This window comes from Panthera tigris, chromosome B1 (assembly GCF_018350195.1).
Source record: "Panthera tigris isolate Pti1 chromosome B1, P.tigris_Pti1_mat1.1, whole genome shotgun sequence".
NCBI classification, from domain to species: Eukaryota; Metazoa; Chordata; class Mammalia; order Carnivora; family Felidae; genus Panthera; species Panthera tigris.
In genome coordinates this window covers 159,066,732-159,085,333 of record NC_056663.1, presented here as the reverse complement: position 1 = coordinate 159,085,333, position 18,602 = coordinate 159,066,732, and the positions used below count along the sequence as shown (strand labels likewise).

The 18,602-nt window shown below is 37.2% G+C and overlaps 2 protein-coding genes across 5 annotated transcripts in view; one reads left to right on the top strand and one right to left on the bottom strand.

Moving 5' to 3' along the window:
- The window catches only part of PPAT (phosphoribosyl pyrophosphate amidotransferase), a 68,241-nt gene that overhangs the window by 37,195 nt on the left and 12,444 nt on the right, over window positions 1–18,602 (bottom strand). The window lies entirely within an intron of this gene.
- PAICS (phosphoribosylaminoimidazole carboxylase and phosphoribosylaminoimidazolesuccinocarboxamide synthase) overlaps window positions 1–18,602 on the top strand; it is a 49,678-nt gene that overhangs the window by 25,204 nt on the left and 5,872 nt on the right. For all 4 annotated transcript variants that reach the window (XM_042984474.1, XM_015534729.2, XM_015534728.2 and 1 more), the window contains 7 exons: window positions 2,497–2,694; window positions 10,430–10,608; window positions 12,804–12,983; window positions 13,084–13,197; window positions 13,901–13,984; window positions 15,410–15,590; window positions 17,135–17,293. In XM_042984474.1, the coding sequence (XP_042840408.1) occupies window positions 2,497–2,694; window positions 10,430–10,608; window positions 12,804–12,983; window positions 13,084–13,197; window positions 13,901–13,984; window positions 15,410–15,590; window positions 17,135–17,293 (1,095 nt within the window). The remainder of the gene's footprint in view (window positions 1–2,496; window positions 2,695–10,429; window positions 10,609–12,803; window positions 12,984–13,083; window positions 13,198–13,900; window positions 13,985–15,409; window positions 15,591–17,134; window positions 17,294–18,602) is intronic.

Sequence of the window (18,602 nt, the reverse complement as noted above, 5' to 3'; positions counted from 1 at the left end):
GTAGCCGTGTTTCATATTTCATGACCAAATGTGGCTAGTGGCTCCCTTACTGGAGGGAACAGCCCTAGACTTTTTATCTCCTCTCTGTGGAAGTTCTATACATTTCAAGACTCTTAAATTTCAGTGCCACAAATTATTTTCAGTCATCAGTCTTTTCTGAATTCATCTGCTAGTTCTTAGCAGGCGTTTTGGCACTTGTAATATATGTCTCCTATGAGTATGTTTTTTCTATCCATTAATTGAAATTCCTACCCTGTTTAACAACTAGGTAATAAATATGGATTTAACTGAATTGTGGAGGTGCAGTAGTTAAAAACTTTCTTTTGCCTTGTAGCTAACCTAGGAAACATCCTTGACTTTCCCCCTCTTTTATCCCTATGTTGAATGAGTGGTTCTTAAAACTTTTACCTTTTAAATATCTTGAGCCTTTCAACCACTGCTTTTTCCTTAGACCAGGACATTTCTTGGGCTGTATTGCTGCAAGAGCATCCTAACTGGTCTTTCAATCTTTAGTTTTCTTCCATCCACCCCTTCCTCATTTCATTTTCCACGCAGCAGCCATAATCTTTCTAATATAGGAATCTGTCATTTTGCTGAAGTGTTTAAAAGCCACATGGTTGTTCTTAGGATAAAATCTACACATTATCAACATGATGTATGAGGCCTAAAGAATGAATAGTGAAATGCAAGGGAAGGAAACTATTTGGGCAAGAGAGAACATGTCAAAAGCCTGTGAGTGGGATATAGAAATTCATTCATGGAAGTTAGAGTTCTGGGAAGGGAATCAAGAAATGTGAAGTTGGAGCACTAAGCTGAGGCTCTATCTTGAGGAGCCTTTTAAACCTTGTCAGTGAGTCAGGACATTATGATAGGGTGGGGATTCATCCTCTAGATTAGGTACCCTGCAGTGGCAACTATTAAACTGAATTGTAACTGGTTTAATGGTTACCTCTGCTAGCTGGTGATCTTACCCCTGCCCAATTCTTCCTTGTCTTATCTCCTGCCATTCTTTTTTACTCTCAGCTGCTGCCCTTCTTCCCCTACCCTATAGGGGTAGTGCATGCACACACAGTGTTCCAACCATATTGAAGTTCTGCCATGTACTGTTTTACCCCATGGTCACCGTCACTACCTACCCCTTTTCCTCTTCTGGCTAAGTGTTTATCCTTCCTCTGATCGCAACCTAATCCTCACTTTGTTCCAGCCTTTCTTCTCTGATGTCTAGACTAGGTTAGGCGGGCCTGCTGTGAACCTGTTATCCTATAGTCTGTTTCTCACATCATACTTGTTATGATGTCCTGTTTAATGTCAGCTTCCCTCAGGCTCAGGTCTCATGAGAACAAGAACTCTCTCTTGTTTACTGGTATATCCCTAGTGTACCTGGCGCACAGACACTAAAAAATGCCAATACCAAGAATGAGTCCTTGTTCTGGGAATGTGAGGGTGATTTCTTCCCTTGGAAATTTTAAGTCCTTAAACTTCTGTTACCTCTGATCTTCATCTAAATCATTCTTTCTAATGACCAGAGTCTACTTTTTTTGGGTCTGTGACCTGCATCAAAATTAGAGTCTCTTGTACTCACTTCCTCACAATTTCCTACATCTTAGTGTGGAGAAAGGATTAACAGTGGGGGGTAGGGAAGAAAGATTAAGAAATAACCACCTGGGTGGTTCAATCAGTTAAGCGTACAACTCTTAATTTCGGCTCAGGTCATGATCTCACAGTTTGTGAGATCAAGCCCAGCATCAGGCTGTATGCTGTCAGTGTGGAACCTGCTTAGGATTCTCTCTACCCCTGTCTCTCTGCCTCTCCCATGTTCGTGCACATGCTTGTGAACTTAAAAAAAAATAGAGGCTCTTGGAAATGGGCTAACTTCAGTGGGGGGGGGAGGGTGCCTCTCCTTGCACATTAACTAAACATCAAGAAACCCTTCTGGCTGAACTTTGCCATTTTGCCTGCTACAGAAAGCTCTGAGGCTGTAGCCTGCTTGGGATTCTCTCTCCCCCTCTCTGTCTGCCCCTCCCCTGCTTGTGCTCTCTCTCTCTCAAAATAAATAAAAAACTTTAAAAAAAATTTTTTTATTTTCTCTAGTTTGATTGTAAGAATATGGTATAAGATACACATAACGGACAAAACACATGTTACCCAAGCATTTAACATTACCTCTTAACAGATAACGTTGATCTTCTGATCAGCAGTAAAATATTAGTTAAGATTTGGGAGAGTAAAAGTTATATGCAGATTTTCAACCCTAAACCCCACATTGCTCAAGGGTCAATTGTAATTATTTACATAGTTCTAATTTTTCACAAAATTGTGTGAATCAAATATGCCTGTGAAAATACTTTGTAGGGTATAAGGTTCTATGCAGGTGAATGAATTTTTATTAAAATTATTAACCACTTTGTATGTTCCCTGATTCATCATTCTAGATAATTCAGTCTTCAATTAGGAAATTTTTCCCTGAAATCTGATGCTTCCGTTTTATTTCCACAGTGCTGAATATTGGTAAAAAACTCTATGAGGGTAAAACAAAAGAAGTCTATGAATTGCTAGATAGTCCAGGAAAAGTCCTCCTTCAGTCCAAGGACCAGATTACAGCAGGAAATGCAGCCAGAAAGAATCACCTGGAAGGAAAAGCTGCAATCTCAAATAAAACTACCAGTTGTATTTTTCAGTTATTACAAGAAGCAGGTAAGTGGCTCTCCCAATAGCCTCCACTTTCATATTCTCTCTCACACACACATACTGATCCTTTTCATGGGGGAAATGACATTATTTGGATTAACAGCTTGTTGAGTACCAGGTATATTTTTCAGTTGTTATAGGAAAACAGGTAGGTGCCTTCCTGCACAATCTCCTTCCTTTTGAGTGTGCACATACACACAGGGCACACTCTGATCTCTTTCATCGGGAGTTGACATTATTTGGGTTAACAGCATGTTTTTGGGGATGTCTCACAAGCTAAGCTTTAAGTTAAATCAAACCAGGAACTCTTAAATTTCACTATAACACTTTACTGAACTTGGAATTAGTAATGCCATTTAGTTAAGGAATCTTAACAGTTTGCTGTGGTCTTTCTCTGGCACACATATATTTTATGTAACTTTTCTCTCCTAGGACATCTTCCTAGGAGAGACTTCTCTATGAAGGAGGCCTATTCTGATGTTAGGTAGTTGTAATTGGAGAGTTGAAATTTGGTACCTGCAATTCTGGGCATTTACTCTTTGCTCTGCCCCTTGGAGATAAGACAGAATTTCAAATCCCTTTTCCACTTGAAAGCCCTGAAAAGCATTTGAAGATTGCCACACCTTCTCACCCTGTCCCAAGTGAGGAATTTAAACTAGATCAAAGATCTCCAAGGTTACCTCCTACTCTAAAACTGAAAGAAGCCTATTTTCTATAGAGACATCTATTCAAAAGGATGAAATTAAGATCAGAACTTTCTATGGAGGGCACTTGGAGTAAAGAAAGGGGAATTAAGATAATGGGCTTTTCTGCAGGGATTCAGTTAACAGCTGATTTGTCTGTAGTGTAGGAAACCTCTGTTAATAAAAGATTTGAGCTCTTCTGGGGCTCCTGGCTGGCTCAGACAGAAAAATGTATGACTCTTGATCTCAGGGTCATGAGTTCAAGTCCCACGTTGGGTGTGGAGATTACTTAAATAAATGAACTTTAAAAAAATTTTGAGCTCTTTCCCTCAAGTGTAAAAGGCCTCATTGCCTGGGATCACTCAATCTTTGAACCCTCCAGTTCCTTACCTATAAAATAAAAGCTTAGTTTTTTACTACCCTAGTTCTAACTTTATAATTTAATAGTTTTGTCTCCTTTTACTTCCCAGTTGCCCTTTCATTTCTTAGAGCTTCCAGTAAGCATTTTATTTATTTTCAGAGAGAGAATCCCAAGCAGGCTCTGCACTAACAGTGTAGATGCGGGGCCCAAACTCAAACTGTGAGATCATGACCTAAGCTGAAATCTAGGGTTGGATACTCAACTGACTAAGCCACCCAGGCGCCCCAACAATAAAGTATTTTTTAACTAAGGTATGTACATTTTTTTAGACATGGTGATATTGCATACTTAATAGACCACAGTATAGTATAAAATATAACTTGTATATGCATGGGAAACCAAAAAATTCATTTTGATTTGTTTTATTGTAATAATTGGCTTTATTGTGGTCTGGAACCGAACCCTCAATATCTTTAAGGTATTGCAGGATTTTTTACCACAATACCCAGTATTCGTTGTCTCCCTGCTTCAAAGAATGAAGAGGTGGACACAAAATGAGCAGTGGGCAGAAGTTTATTAGAGTATAAGAAAGTAAGAATAGTAGGAAAGCTCTCATTACTGAGAAGGAACATTTGAAAGTGAATGCTTGAGGACTCTAAGCTAGGGTCCTTTGTTTTGTTTTGTTTTTTTATAAAGATCTGGTCAGCCCTCCCCCTTGCCTTCCCCCTTGTTCTTTCTCAGACTATAGTCTTATTGGCTTGCTAGTTCTAGGTTCTGGGTTGTCCATATCTGATTGACTCTTTCCATTGTATGAGGAGTGGTCTATGGCCTTACTTAGGTCTTTTGTCAAAATCTGGAGGGGAAACTTGAAGGGGAGTAGGTGGAGTATGTTGCATTCTTAAGAGGAACCTTATGCCTGAGGGGACTTGCTGTGGTCAGACACTCCCAGCATTGTTCGAAAACAGGTGTTTTTCCCTGCCAAGGGACTTCAGGCCCTAATCTGTCCCTCTCTGCCTACTGAATCCTCTTCTCTTATCATAGCATGTTTATAATTTCTCTTAATCTTTCTAAATCCAAAGGAATTTAATAACTTTGTTTTTAGTCAAGATAGATATACCTACCTTCCACAAAATAACAAGGTAATTCAAGTTAAATCAGTTCTGTCTGTACAGAATGGGTTCTTGAATAGTTTTGCCTCTTTCATCATTTTCTGTTGAATGTTTTTAAGTTAGCGTGGAACTAATTTAATTGACAACGTAATTTGTCTCCATACCATAAATCCTTCTATACATTGAAAGTGAGTGTGTTATTATAAACTCAAAGGACCACTCAGATTTCCTAAGTAATACGATTTTAGGATTTTTTTTTTTAATGTTTGTTTGTTTTTGAGAGAGCATGCAAGCGGAAGAGGGACAGAGAGGGGGACAGAGGATCCAAAGCAGATTTGAAATCAAGAGTCGGACGCTTAACCAACTAAGCCATGCAGGGACCCCAGCAGCTAATTTTTTTATTGCTAACAATTTATAGTATTAAGCAACTTTTTAAAACGTTAATATGTATAGGAGAATGAGATAACTTGGGAGGTTAAAAATGGATCACTTAATCTGTACTACAAAGGGAACCTAAAATTAGTTTGATGCTCTGTATAAAAACCTGCTCAGTCACTGAGAAACCACCAGTCAAGGAAGGCTTAAAATAAAAATTCTAAAATCAGGGGTCCTGGGTGGCTCAGTGTGAGTTAGGGCCCCACTTCGGGCTTGCTGCTGTCAGTGCAGAGCCTGTTTGGGATTCTCTCTCCCTCCACCTCTCTCAAAATAAATAAACAAACATTAAAAAAAATACAGCACCTACGTATCCATAGTAATTATACATAGCTACAGAATTGCATGTATATATATTTACATATATATAAATGCTCTCAAATAACAAGGTAAGTACAGGCCCAAGTTTTTATTTGCTTATTCAGGAAGGGAGTATTCAGTGTGCTTTCTGGGGCTTAACAAAAAATAAGGTGACCACGTTGTCTCTCTTTGTCCAGGATTTTCCCAATTTTGACTTTGAAAGCCTTGCATTTTTAAAGGGAAAGTTTGTTACCCTAAATGAAGTACTCCAACAATTACATTTAAATCACTGTGTTTGGCATACTTAACTAAAACTTACTTGGTTCACAGGAAATGTTGAAAGATATTTTTCAGGTTTTATATACTGTGAAATTAAGGAAAACTTTAGTTTTAAAAAATTCTTAGATTTGTTTTAGAGGATAGATTAGGAATTCTGTTGTTTTATCTAATTTTTACTCACTGACAGTTAAATAAATGGTATGTTTAGTTGACCCCTAGTGGTCTATTTAAAATTGCTTTCAGGGGCACTTGGGTGGCTCAGTCGGTTAAGCAAGCATCCGACTTCAGCTCAGGTTATGATCTCGTGGTCTGTGAGTTTGAGTCCCACATCAGGCTCTGTGCTGATTGCTCAGAGCCTGGAGCCTGCTTCAGATTCTGTGTCTCCCTCTCTCTCTGCCCCTCCCCTGCTCATGCTTTGTCTCTCTCAAAAATACATACATTAGGAGTGCCTGGGTGGCTCAGTCAGGTAAGCATCTGACTTGGGCTCAGGTCATGAACTCACGGTTCGTGAGTTCAAGCCTCACAATGGGCTCTGTGCTGACAGCTCAGAGCCAGGAACCTGCTTTGGATTCCGTGTCTCCCTTGCTCTCTGTCCCTCCCCTGCTTGCGCATGTGCGCGCTCTCAAAAATAAACAGACATTAAAAAAATTTAAAAATAATAAACACATTAAAAATTGTTTTAATTACTTTCTTTATAAGCAAGGTTATGTTCTAATTAAGGTTTTTCTAGAAATTAGAGTGGGAAGGGTACCAAATGACAATTAGTAAATCAAGATTCTAGTTTTCTCATTGTCAATCATAAGCGAGCTATAAAATACTGTACAAATAGATACAAGTAATATTTCTCCATGGAAATAATATTCTACATACTACACCTGAGTTATAAAATGTGTGGGTTTGGTCTCAATACTTAAAAATCAAAACTTAATCTTTTAAGTCTCGGTTCTCCCACAGTAACCTACCATAATTACGTTTAGGTGTGTTAGTAGTCATGGGTATGAGTCCTGCAGTTGCTAAACCACAGACAAGAAGCTGGACAGCCTTAATACATGGTTGGCCCCAGAGATAATGTGGACTGATTAGTTGTCAGACATAGTAATTCAGAGTATGAAGTGACATTTGCTACATGGTAGGAGTTCTTTTTCTCATTGCATGCAGTCATGAAATTTGCTAAGATGATGTGTATTAGAGCAATCATCATCTAAACTGAATTTTTTTTTTTTTTTTGAAAAAATTTTTTTTCTGTGTAAGAGTCTTGCCGTAAATTGATTCTGTTCTTTCAGTTCTCTTAAATGTGAGGAAGGGTTTTCCTCTGAAGAAAGTAACGATTTATGTTTAAAGGATAGATGTGGACACTGGTCTTTCAAGCTTGGTAGACACAAATATGACTAATGATTAACAGATCTAAAAAGGAAAAATTCTTGAAGCTAGGCATGTAGTTACTGCCTCAAGTTAAGGATTGACTTAAATCATCTGCCTATCCATGAGCATGAGCCCAATCATTCTTTAAAGGTTAAAATGACCATTACACTGTTATTCTTTCCCAGAGTTCCTATTCATGTAGCATACTACAATTCTGTTACAATCAAATTGTACTGGTCAAGCACAGAGGGAATACAGAGAAAACAGTACAGGTTTTGAAACTGTTCCAGGCACCATTACTGATTAGCACCATGACCTAGCTTGTCAAATTACTTAACTTCTGTTTCTTTCACTGTAAAATGCAATGATACCTACCTGAAAATTTTTATAAACATAATAGCACCTACCTGAAAAATTTTATGTATGGTTAAATGAGATAACACATAGAACACTTGGCACAGTGCAAGACTTCCATAAATGTTGATTGCTTTCATGTATGGATATACATATGTTATGTATATAGATATATATGTGATCAAATTTTTTTTTATTTTTTTCTGATGAGAAAAAATTGATTTGAGAGGATTAGATTGGGATTGGAGGTACTAACATTACAGTCTGAAGATGAACATTATTATGTTAAACCCATGCAGGTTTCCAGCAGCTGTTTCAATTCATGTTAATGCTGTAGTATTCCCTTGTGCTGTGATGTAATGACACTTCTAGGAGAGGCAGTATAGCATAGTGGTTAATTGGGTAGCCACACAGAGTTGAAAGTGTTGATTGGAAACCCTACTTTATCTAGTACTAGCTAACATGATTACTATGCTTCTATCCTTATCTATTTTGTTGAATGTTTGCCTCTATTATCTACCTTCTCAGGTATTATGAGGATTAAACAAATGAAAATGGATTTATGATGCCTGACCTAAAGCAGGTCTTGCTACTTTTTAAAATTAAATTGTGGTGGAGTGGCTGGCTCAGTTAGTAGAACATGTACTCTTGATCTGAGGGTCATGAGTGTAGGCCTCATGTTGGGCATAGAGCTTAATTAAAAAATTAAGGGGCGGCTGGGTGGCTCAGTTGGTTAAGCCTCAGACTTTGGCTCAGGTTATGATCTTGTGGTTTGTGAGTTCAAGCCCCGGATCGGCTTCCTGCTGACAGCTTGGAGCCTGCTTCGGATACTGTGTCTACCTCTCTCTCTGCCCCTCCCCTGCTTGCACTCTGTTTGTCTCTCTCTGTCTCTCAAAAATAAATATTTAAAAAATATTTTTAAAAAATTGTGGTAAAAGACACACAATAAAATTTATCATTTTAACCATTCTTAAGATTTTATTTTTAAGTAATCTCTAGAGCCAACATGGGGCTTGAACTCACAACCCTGAGATCAAGAGTTACATGCTCTACTGACTAAGCCAGCCAGACACCCCTCATTTTAACTATTTAAAAATGTAAATTCTGTAACATTAAGTACGTTTACAGTTTCCCGTTTTCAGAACTTTTTTACCATCTTAGATGGAAACTATGACCCATTAAACAAAACTCTCCATTCTCCCTTCCCAGCTCCTGGTAATCTCTATTCTACTTTCTGATTATGAATTTGCGTTTTTTAGGTACCTCATGTAGGCGGAATTATACAATACTTTTATTTCACTTAGCATAATGTTTTCAAGGTTTATTCATGTTGTAGCATGTATCAGAGTTTTATTTCTTTTTAAAATGACTGAACGATAATTCATTATATGTATATTGTACATTTTGGTTATTTATTAATTTGTTGATGATTGGCTATTGTGAACTTTGGTGTACAAGTATCAATTTGAGTCCCTGCTTTCAATTCTTTTCAATACTGCCTTTTCTAGAAGTGTTATTACGTGGTAGCACAAAGTAATACTGTAGCATTAACATGAGTAAAACATTTCCTGGAAACCTGTATAGGTTAACATAATAATGCTCATCTTCAGGCTGCCAGTGTTAGTACCTGGAATACCTAAAAGTGGAGTTGATCGATCATATGATTCATAAAAATTGTAACTAGTATTAGGTTATTTTCCAAGACCCCCAAATAAAATAGCTCCCATCACGAGTTAGCTCTTTATCTTAGTTTTCCACTAACATTTGAGTAAAAGAGAAGGGAAAGGAAGAACAAATGTTTTCTTTCCTCCTGGCCACATTGGCTGCAGTTCCTGCTGCTACCTATTGGAGATTTTTTTCAGGGATTATTTCCTTCAAATTTTAAGAGAAAAGGGCTATCCAGAATGTAGGGCTATATCTGCTTGTGATAAGTAGATTGATTTTTTTTTTTAAATTCTTTTTTAATTTTTATTATTTTTGAGAGAGAGAAAGAGAGTGGAGCAGGGGAGGGGCAGAGAGAGAGGGAGACACAGAATCTGAAGCAGGCTCCAGGCTCTGAGCTGTCGGCACAGGGCCCGAGGTGGGGTCAAACTTGCGAACCAGGAAATCAGACCTGAGACGAAGTCGGATGTTTAACAGACTGAGCCACCCAGGCGCCCTGTAGTTTGATATTTTATAAGGCCCATATAATACTGGTCTATCAAATATGAGAATCTTATAACCAAATCTGATTTAAAGACAATTAGTACTACTTAGATGAGTTATATGCCTAGTGCAAAGTTAGGTAAGCAGTAGCAGAGGAGTTACTCAGTATTTCTTGAATGTCTGAATGAGTGAATGGTAAAGACTCTGAGACCCAGATCTTCTGATCCACTATATGCTTTGCCATGCAACATTAAAATGAAATATTGCTAAATATTTTGATAAGCATTAAGAAAGCCATGTTAATAATTTTGTTTTCCTACTTCCACTTAAAAAAAAAAAAGACATATAAAGGGGGGTGCCTAGGTGGCTCAGTTGCACGTCCAACTTCTGCTTGGGTCATGATCTCATGGTTCATGGGTTCAGGCCCTGTGCCAGGCTCTGTGGTGATGGCTCAGAGCTTGGAGCCTGCCTCCTCGGATTCTGTGTCTCCCTCTCTGTGCCCTTCCCTTTTTGCACTCTGTCTCTCTCTCTCTCTCTCTCTCTCAAAAATAAATAAACATTAAAAAAAATTTTTTTAATTACATTTAAGGATAACGCATTTGGCTAGATAGTTTTTGTTTCATTTTGTTGTGTGTTAACAGTTTTATTATGCCTCAGATGTACCTTTTTAAACACAGTTTTAATGCTTTTTAAAAAAACTTCTTATCAATATATAGGTATCAAAACTGCTTTCACCAGAAAATGTGGGGAGACAGCTTTCATTGCACCTAAGTGTGAAATGATTCCAATTGAATGGGTCTGCAGAAGAATAGCAACGGGTTCTTTTCTCAAAAGAAATCCTGGTGTCAAGGAAGGATATAAGTTTTACCCACCTAAAGTGGAGATGTTTTTCAAGGTAATTATTTTATATTTCTGTGCTTTACTATAACATAGCAACAAACTTAAAATTTCAAAATCAAAAGGTTTAAACATTATTAAAACTTTTGATATTGCAGCTGTCATTACAGAAATATATGTCAATAATGTACATTTTTGTTATCAATGATAATTCAGATTTTTAAAAGAAAACATTTCTGAAACTGTACTTAATCTTAACTTTGGTTCAAGATCACTACCAAAATGAATAAATTAAAACTAGCAGTTACTAGGAAGAAAAGTTAACAATTCAGAAACTTAAAATTTTTTGAAGAGTTTGAAGTAAAGGCTAATACAAGGGATCTTTTTATATTAAAATACAGAAAGAGCTATTACCAATGTCTCTTACAAGCGAAAACATAATAAAAATGTAGCAATCAGTGGTTATAAGTTTGTATTTGTTTTCTTTATTGACTGCTTTTCTCTTGCCATCTTTGTTTATGCTGTTAAGCATAGTTCCAACGTCAGAAGTAATGTCAGTGTAACATTTTTAAACAGTCAACGAAAATCGCCTCTCAGCCTTTTGGCCCAGATCAAGTATAATCAGTGAACTGCATACCTTAAAATGTTTATATTATGGTTATAATACAAATCAAAAATTCATAAAAGAAAAATTTCATGTCAGGGGCCCCTGGGTGGCTCAGTCAGTTAAGCATCTGACTTCGGCTCAGGTCATGATCTCACGGTTTGTGGGTTCAAGCCCAGCATGAGGCTCTGTGCTGACAGCTCAGAGCCTGGAGCCTGCTTCAGATTCTGTGTCTCCTTCTCTGCCCCTCCCTTGCTTGGGCTCTCTCTCTCCCCAAAATAAATAAATAAAATTAAAAAAAAATTTTTAAAGAAAAATTTCATGTGAAATTGGGACACTACTTAGAATAAAATGAAAATCTTTTTTTTTTAACTAATGTCTTTATATTAAGTCTCTTGAATTATCAAATAATAACCCTAAAGACTTGTAGTCTTCTATAAATTCTTATCAAAAATGAGGTTAGGAGCAGTACCTGCCTGATTCATCTGATAGAGCAGGCAGCTCTTGGTCTCAGGATCGTGAGTTCAAGCCCTATGTTGGGTGTAGAGATTACTTAAAATCTTTAAAAAGAGAGGTCAGGAGATTATGAAAACTGCATTCTAGAAAGATTTGGTGGACTAAAATATTTTTTGACCTTACTGTCTCTGTTGACTCAGATAAAGGAAATAAAAGCCACAATCTTTTGTTTAAATTAAAAGAGCAATATTTTTTTCAAATATTTTATGACCTAGAGTAAGTTACTCACTGAATATCTTGAATTTCAAAGAAGCTATTAAAAATAGACAAATTGGGGCCCCAGGGTGGCTCATTCGGTTAAGCGTCCAACTTCCACTTGGGTCATGATCTCATGGTTCGTGAGTTCAGGCTCTGTATCAGGCTCTCTTCTGTTAGTATAGAGCCCTCTCAGATCCTCTATCTCCCTCCCTCTCTGCCCCTCTCCTTGCTCACACTCGCTCTCTCACTCTCTCTCAAAAATTGAATAATAAATAATGAATAAATAACATAATGTTTATTCACTTTTTGAGAGAGAGAAAGAGTGGGTGAGTCAGTGAGTGCAAGCAGTGGAGGGGCAGAGACAGAAGGAGACCCAGAATCTGAAGCAGGCTCCAGGTGCTGAGCTGTCAGCACAGAGCCCTATGCGTGGCTTGAGCTCATGAACTGTGAGATTATGACTTGAGCCAAAGTCAGACGCTTAACAGACTGAACTACCCAGGCACCCCAATAAACATTAAAAAAAAAATAACTTTGAGACTTTTTTTTTTTTTTTTTACAAAAAATAAAAATAGAGAAATCAAAAATAATTGTTGCGGTGCCTGGGTGGCTCAGTCGGTTAAGCATCGGACTCTTGATTTCAGCTCAGGTCGTGATCAGGCCACGAGAGATCAGGCCTGTGTGGGGCTGTGTACCGATGGCATAGAGCCTGCATAGGATTCTTTCTCTCTACCTCTCCCCAACTTGTGCTCGGTCTCAAAATAAACTTTAAAAAAAAAAAAGATAATTATTGTGAATTAAAGGGTTATTTTAACCAAAAGTTAAGTATTTAGAGAAAAATAATTCTGAGGAATTCTTGGTCAAGGAAAAAAAACTTCAGTTTATCTCAAAAGGTTAAAATTTTTATATTTAATTGTATTCCTTTACTCTGTTTTCAGGATGATGCCAATAATGATCCACAGTGGTCTGAAGAACAGCTAATTGCTGCAAAATTTTGCTTTGCTGGACTTGTTATAGGCCAAACTGAAGTGGATATCATGAGTCATGCTACACAGGCTATTTTTGAAATACTGGAGAAATCTTGGTTGCCCCAGAATTGTACACTGGTTGACATGAAGGTACAAATAAAATGGAGGTTTGAGAGTAAAGATTGTAACTGAGAAATGCCTTTAGCTGTAGAGTTTTGAAAACTTTTCTTTGGTGATATGCTCTTTCTAGATTGAATTTGGTGTTGATGTAACCACCAAAGAAATTGTTCTTGCTGATGTTATTGATAACGATTCCTGGAGACTCTGGCCATCAGGAGATCGAAGCCAACAGAAAGACAAACAGGTAATGCTTCAGGGTTTTTTATCCTTTGCAAGATCAGGCTGAGATAGAGGTGAACAGGAAAATGGAAGGAAAGAAAAGGCAATTATTACTCCCTGTGTTAAGAGCCTAAGTTAACTGCTATTTACGTTTAAGGATAAATAAGTCTTAAATTTCTTGTACCCTGAAAAAAAAATTATAATAGAAACAGCTTACATTTACAAAGCAGATTTCTCATTTATTATGACTGTCACACAGGGCAAGTATATTCTTGTTTGGCTAATTGAAAACTAAGGTACTGAGATGATGATAGATGTTGTCATAATTATAAGTGGCAGATCTGGAACTCTGTCCCAAGCGTTCTGGATCTTACCAGGTTACATTTCTGCTCTGTCTTACAAAAAACAAAATTAGGGCAGATGCTGTCTATACTTCATACATAAGAATTATCAGGGCAGTTAACTAAAGTTGCTAGTGTACAAAGCACTTAATGAAATAAAATGGAAATACAAGTATACTTCACTATCTAAACTTTCTCTAGTTTAATTCAAGAAATGAATTTATAGACCCATACATTTTCAGATACATTCCTTGTTGTTCAGGCTCTTCGTAATCTACCCAAAACTCAAAAATCAAATAATTTTAGTTAGTAAAAATATTACTAATAGAATATTATTCTATTCTATTCTAAACTATTGTATTCTAAACTTTCTACCCTATTTTCTAGTCATATCGTGACCTCAAAGAAGTAACTCCTGAAGGACTCCAGATGGTAAAGAAAAATTTTGAGTGGGTTGCAGAAAGAGTAGAGGTAAAACTTTTATAGTAAAGTTATACTGTACTGTGTTTTTCTTTAAGAAAATCTTGCTTCAAAAAGGAAAATAAAAGTGAGAAGCTGTAATTACTTTCTTTTCTCCAGTGGTTTTAAAACAAGGAGCACCTTTAAGAAATGTACACCAGACTCTTCTCATTGACGTACTAAAACCCCTTGCTGTAAAACTGGCCAGTACACTCCCAAATTCTGTTGGGGAATACTAGAATCCTTGTCTCCTCCCTGCCTCTTATATTTCCCACCCACCCCTCTCCACTGCTCCTCAGTGGAACCCGTTAGCATGGGTTCCATAAGCAGGAACCCGTTAGCATGGGTTCCATAAGCAGACTTCAGAATTAGAACTCAATCTGACATTAAAATGTCACTTTAAGATTTATGGTGTTATTATTATAATTACATGGAAATTGTGATTTGTGGTTATCCAACAGCCATAGCTACTTTTAAGTACATCATGTCCATGGAAACATGCATTTTGAGTTCTAAGCAACCAACTGAAAAAAGATTTATATCTTTTTTATAGATTATAAATTATTAGCTTAACAAACAGGTCTAGAAACTAGATTGGCTGATTATGCCTTAAAATCTCCATTAAACTGAATATATGAAAAATCTTAGGATGAAGTATTTTATTATATTTTTAATGTTTATTTATCTTAGAGCAAGTGAGCAAGGGGCAGAGAGAGGGAGAGACAGACGGAGAATCCACAGCAGGCACTGAGCTGTCAGCACAGAGCCTGACACAGGGCTCAAACCCATGAACCAAGAGATCATGACATGAGCTGAAGTTGGATGCTTAACTGACTGAGCTACCCAGGCACCCCCAGGATGAAATATTTTATATTACAGCTTCCTGAGTATTAATTAGAAGGGTTCAGTATTTATCCTTGCTTTGTATTATAATAGTAGATGTAATTTATCTCATTAAAAATGTTGCTCTTTAGGGGCGCCTGGGTGGCTCAGTTGGTTGAGCAGCCCACTTCAGCTCAGGAATGATCTCGCAGTTTGTGAGTTTGAGCCCCACGTTGGGCTCTGTGCTGACAGCCCAGAGCCTGGAACCTGCTTCATATTTTGTGTCTCCCTCTCTCTCTGACCCTCCCCTGCTCCCACTCTATCCATCTCTCTGTCAAAAATAAACATTAAAAAAATTTTTTTTAAATGTTATTCTTTAGGTCTTAAGTATGAAGACCACTTTTCTTTATATATAGAGGTTATTTTGGAAAAGAAATCCTCTATCATTTTGTCCTGTTTGTCTCTGTCTTGAATTCGGTCTATTAGGAAAGAAAATATTCCGTCCAGTTGTAATTTTACTATAGCTCTGTAAACTGACTATTCTCATGGTATTCATCTCTATATTTATCCATTTTTGCCATCTTTATTTTGCATGTCCGTGTTTTTCTTTTCTAGTTGCTTCTGAAATCAGAAAGTCAGTGCAGAGTTGTAGTATTAATGGGCTCAACTTCGGATCTGAGTCACTGTGAAAAAATCAAGGCAGCTTGTGGAAAATTTGGCATTCCATGTGAACTTCGGGTAACATCTGCCCATAAAGGACCAGATGAAACTCTGAGAATTAAAGCAGAGTATGAAGGTAAATGTCATACAACTAGAGCATTTCAGGAAGTTCTCCTGATTTTGCTAAAAATTTTATGCTTAGACTAATAATGCTGAAGAAGAGCTATGCCATGTATCCAAGAAGAAAAATATGGTAGTCTAGGCTTTCATGATATGCACTTCCAAAGAAGACACTTAGAAAAGAATGGTTCAAGGAGAAAGATTTGAAAATGCAACATGGGCACACCTAAAACTAATGCAACACTGTGTGCCAACAACGTTGTTATTTTTTAAATGTTAAAAATAAGTAAATGAAGGAGTAGAGCCCCCTCCTCGAAAAAAGAAAATGCAATATGGAAGGAAAATAAAAGGTCTTTAACTAATAAGAAGCCCCTCAAGTATTGTTTCTGATATGCTCCAACAGAAAATAGGCCCCATATCAATTTTGGGAGGACTGAAGTTGAAGTAGCAGAGCCTCTCAAGTATTTTTAATGGACAGCCTTTCCTAGGAGGCGGTTAAACATAAAATTAAGGAAGAATTTTAATTTTTTAATTTTTTTTATTTTTTTTTATTTTTTTAAGTTTATTTATTTATTTTGGAGAGAGACAGAGTGGGCAGGGGAGGGGCAAAGAGAGGGGGAGAGAGAGAATCCCAAGCAGATTCTGCACAGTCAGCGTGGAGCCCGACACAAGGCTCAATCTCACGAATCGTGAGCTAAAACCAGGAGTCGGATACTTAACCGACTGAGCCACCCAGGTGCCCCAAGGAATAATTTTAGAATTTAGTATGTAAAAGAAATGGCTTGATGTGATAGTATTGATCTAAAATAATGGAGTCTCATACACCTGACCAAATGTTTCTAAACTGGGAAAAATGTTGATTTGAGTATTCTTTCTCAAGGTAGTTGTTATAGGAGCATAGTTATTAAGTTTTGGGGGCCAGGGGACTGGGATAGTTTCTAGACCTGTTTGTTAAGCTAATGAAAGCCTGAACTCTTTATCCAGAAAAATGTAAATACATAAAATTTTTAGATTTCAGGTTAGGAATCTGTGTTAAGAAACAAAGGAATAACTTATAAATTTATCAGAGAATGAAATGTTGAAGGGATATGTTAGAAAGTATATTGAAGAGACTTAAATATTTGGGTACTATATTACTGAATCTGTCTGCCTTTACTCATGTGCCCCTGAACCTCTAGTCTCTGTTAATGAGGTCTTCCTATACCCTGTTGGTTGAAGGATACCAGGATAGACCCTAGTTGGCGTAATGTCACTCTTTGTTCCAGTGAGCCTAAGCAGCCATAGTAGAAGGGGCCTTTGAGCTATTCCCTCACACACTCTAGTACTCCCTTTATACTATATATCTCAAAGATGGCCAAACCGCTCTCCCTGTTTTGTTACTTGAGATATAATAGGTAGCAGAGTGAAATATATATTTTGAATGTATATGTAATAATAGTGTCTTATTTTGCTTTTTGTGGAGACTGCTAATAAAGGAACTGAAGGAGTTAAGGCACATAGACATTTTGTTTTCACCTATCTTAAAACCTCCTTTCAATTACATGTGTGTAATTTCCCTAGGGGATGGCATTCCTACTGTATTTGTGGCAGTGGCAGGCAGAAGCAATGGTTTAGGACCAGTGATGTCTGGTAACACTGCATACCCAGTGATCAACTGTCCTCCACTCACTCCAGACTGGGGAGCTCAGGATGTGTGGTCTTCTCTTCGACTACCCAGTGGTAAGATGCATTGAATCTTTAAAACTGTTAAAAAATTTGGAACACACAAAATAGTAGAGAGAATAACATAATGAAATCTCATATACCTATTACTCAGCTTCATCATTTAACATCTTGTTACACATGTAGCCCTTCCCTGCTGGATTATTTTCAAGCAGATCTTAGATAACAGCATTTTATACTTAAGTATGCTTCTCTAAGCAATAAGAACTTTAGTTTTTAAATCATAATCATGATACCATATTCATAATAAGAAAAATTAGTGATAATTTCTTAAAATCCTCTAATTTTCAGTTAGTGTTCAAGCTTTTCTGATCATCTCATTTGTTTTTACAGTTGATTTGTTCAAATCTGGATCTAACACAGTCCTTACAGTGCATTTAGTTGATCTCTCTCTTAAAGTCTTTTAATTCTCCTCCTTTTTTTCCTTTCATTTATTCTATAGAATATTTAACATTTTGGATTTGGCTAATTACATTTCTGGATGTTTAACATGCTTTTCCATCCCCTGTATTTTCTATAAACTGGTGGTGAGATCTATAGTTAGATTATGTTCAGATTTGTTTTTTTTCCCCCCCAAGAATACATCATTCGTGGTATGGAGTTTTTTAAGGTAAATGTGATTGTTACTTCTGTAGAGGAAATGAAATTTTATTTCTATAAATTAGGGGCCAGAATAAATAACATATATAAGGAAGTTTATCAATTGTCTGAGCAGAATCTCATGAGTAATATATTGTGGTAGTTTTATCGTAGTCCAAGATAATGATCTGATCTGCAAGTCCTAGGAGTCAGTATTGTTTCAGTAAGAGTTGATTTGCTTGTTACTTAAGCCCCAAACTTTTTCAGAGTTGTGTAAATCTGCTCTTGGTATGTTAAATATGTTAAGTGCTTGAGCCCTCCAACCTGTTCCAGTATGGACTGGCTTCTCTCTAGGCCTACTTGTCCTGCTATTGTCTTTTTTTTTTTTTTTTTCTTCCAATATATGAAGTTTATTGTCGAATTGGTTTCCATACAACACCTAGTGCCCATCCCAAAATGTGCCCTCCTCAATACTCATCACCCACCCTCCCCTCCCTCCCACCCCCCATCAACCCTCAGTTTGTTCTCAGTTTTTAACAGTCTCTTATGCTTTGGCTCTCTCCCACTCTAACCTCTTTTTTTTTTTTCCTTCCCCTCCCCCATGGGTTTCTGTGAAGTTTCTCAGGATCCACATAAGAGTGAAACCATGTGGTATCTGTCTTTCTCTGTATGGCTTATTTCACTTAGCATCACACTCTCCAGTTCCATCCACGTTGCTACAAAGGGC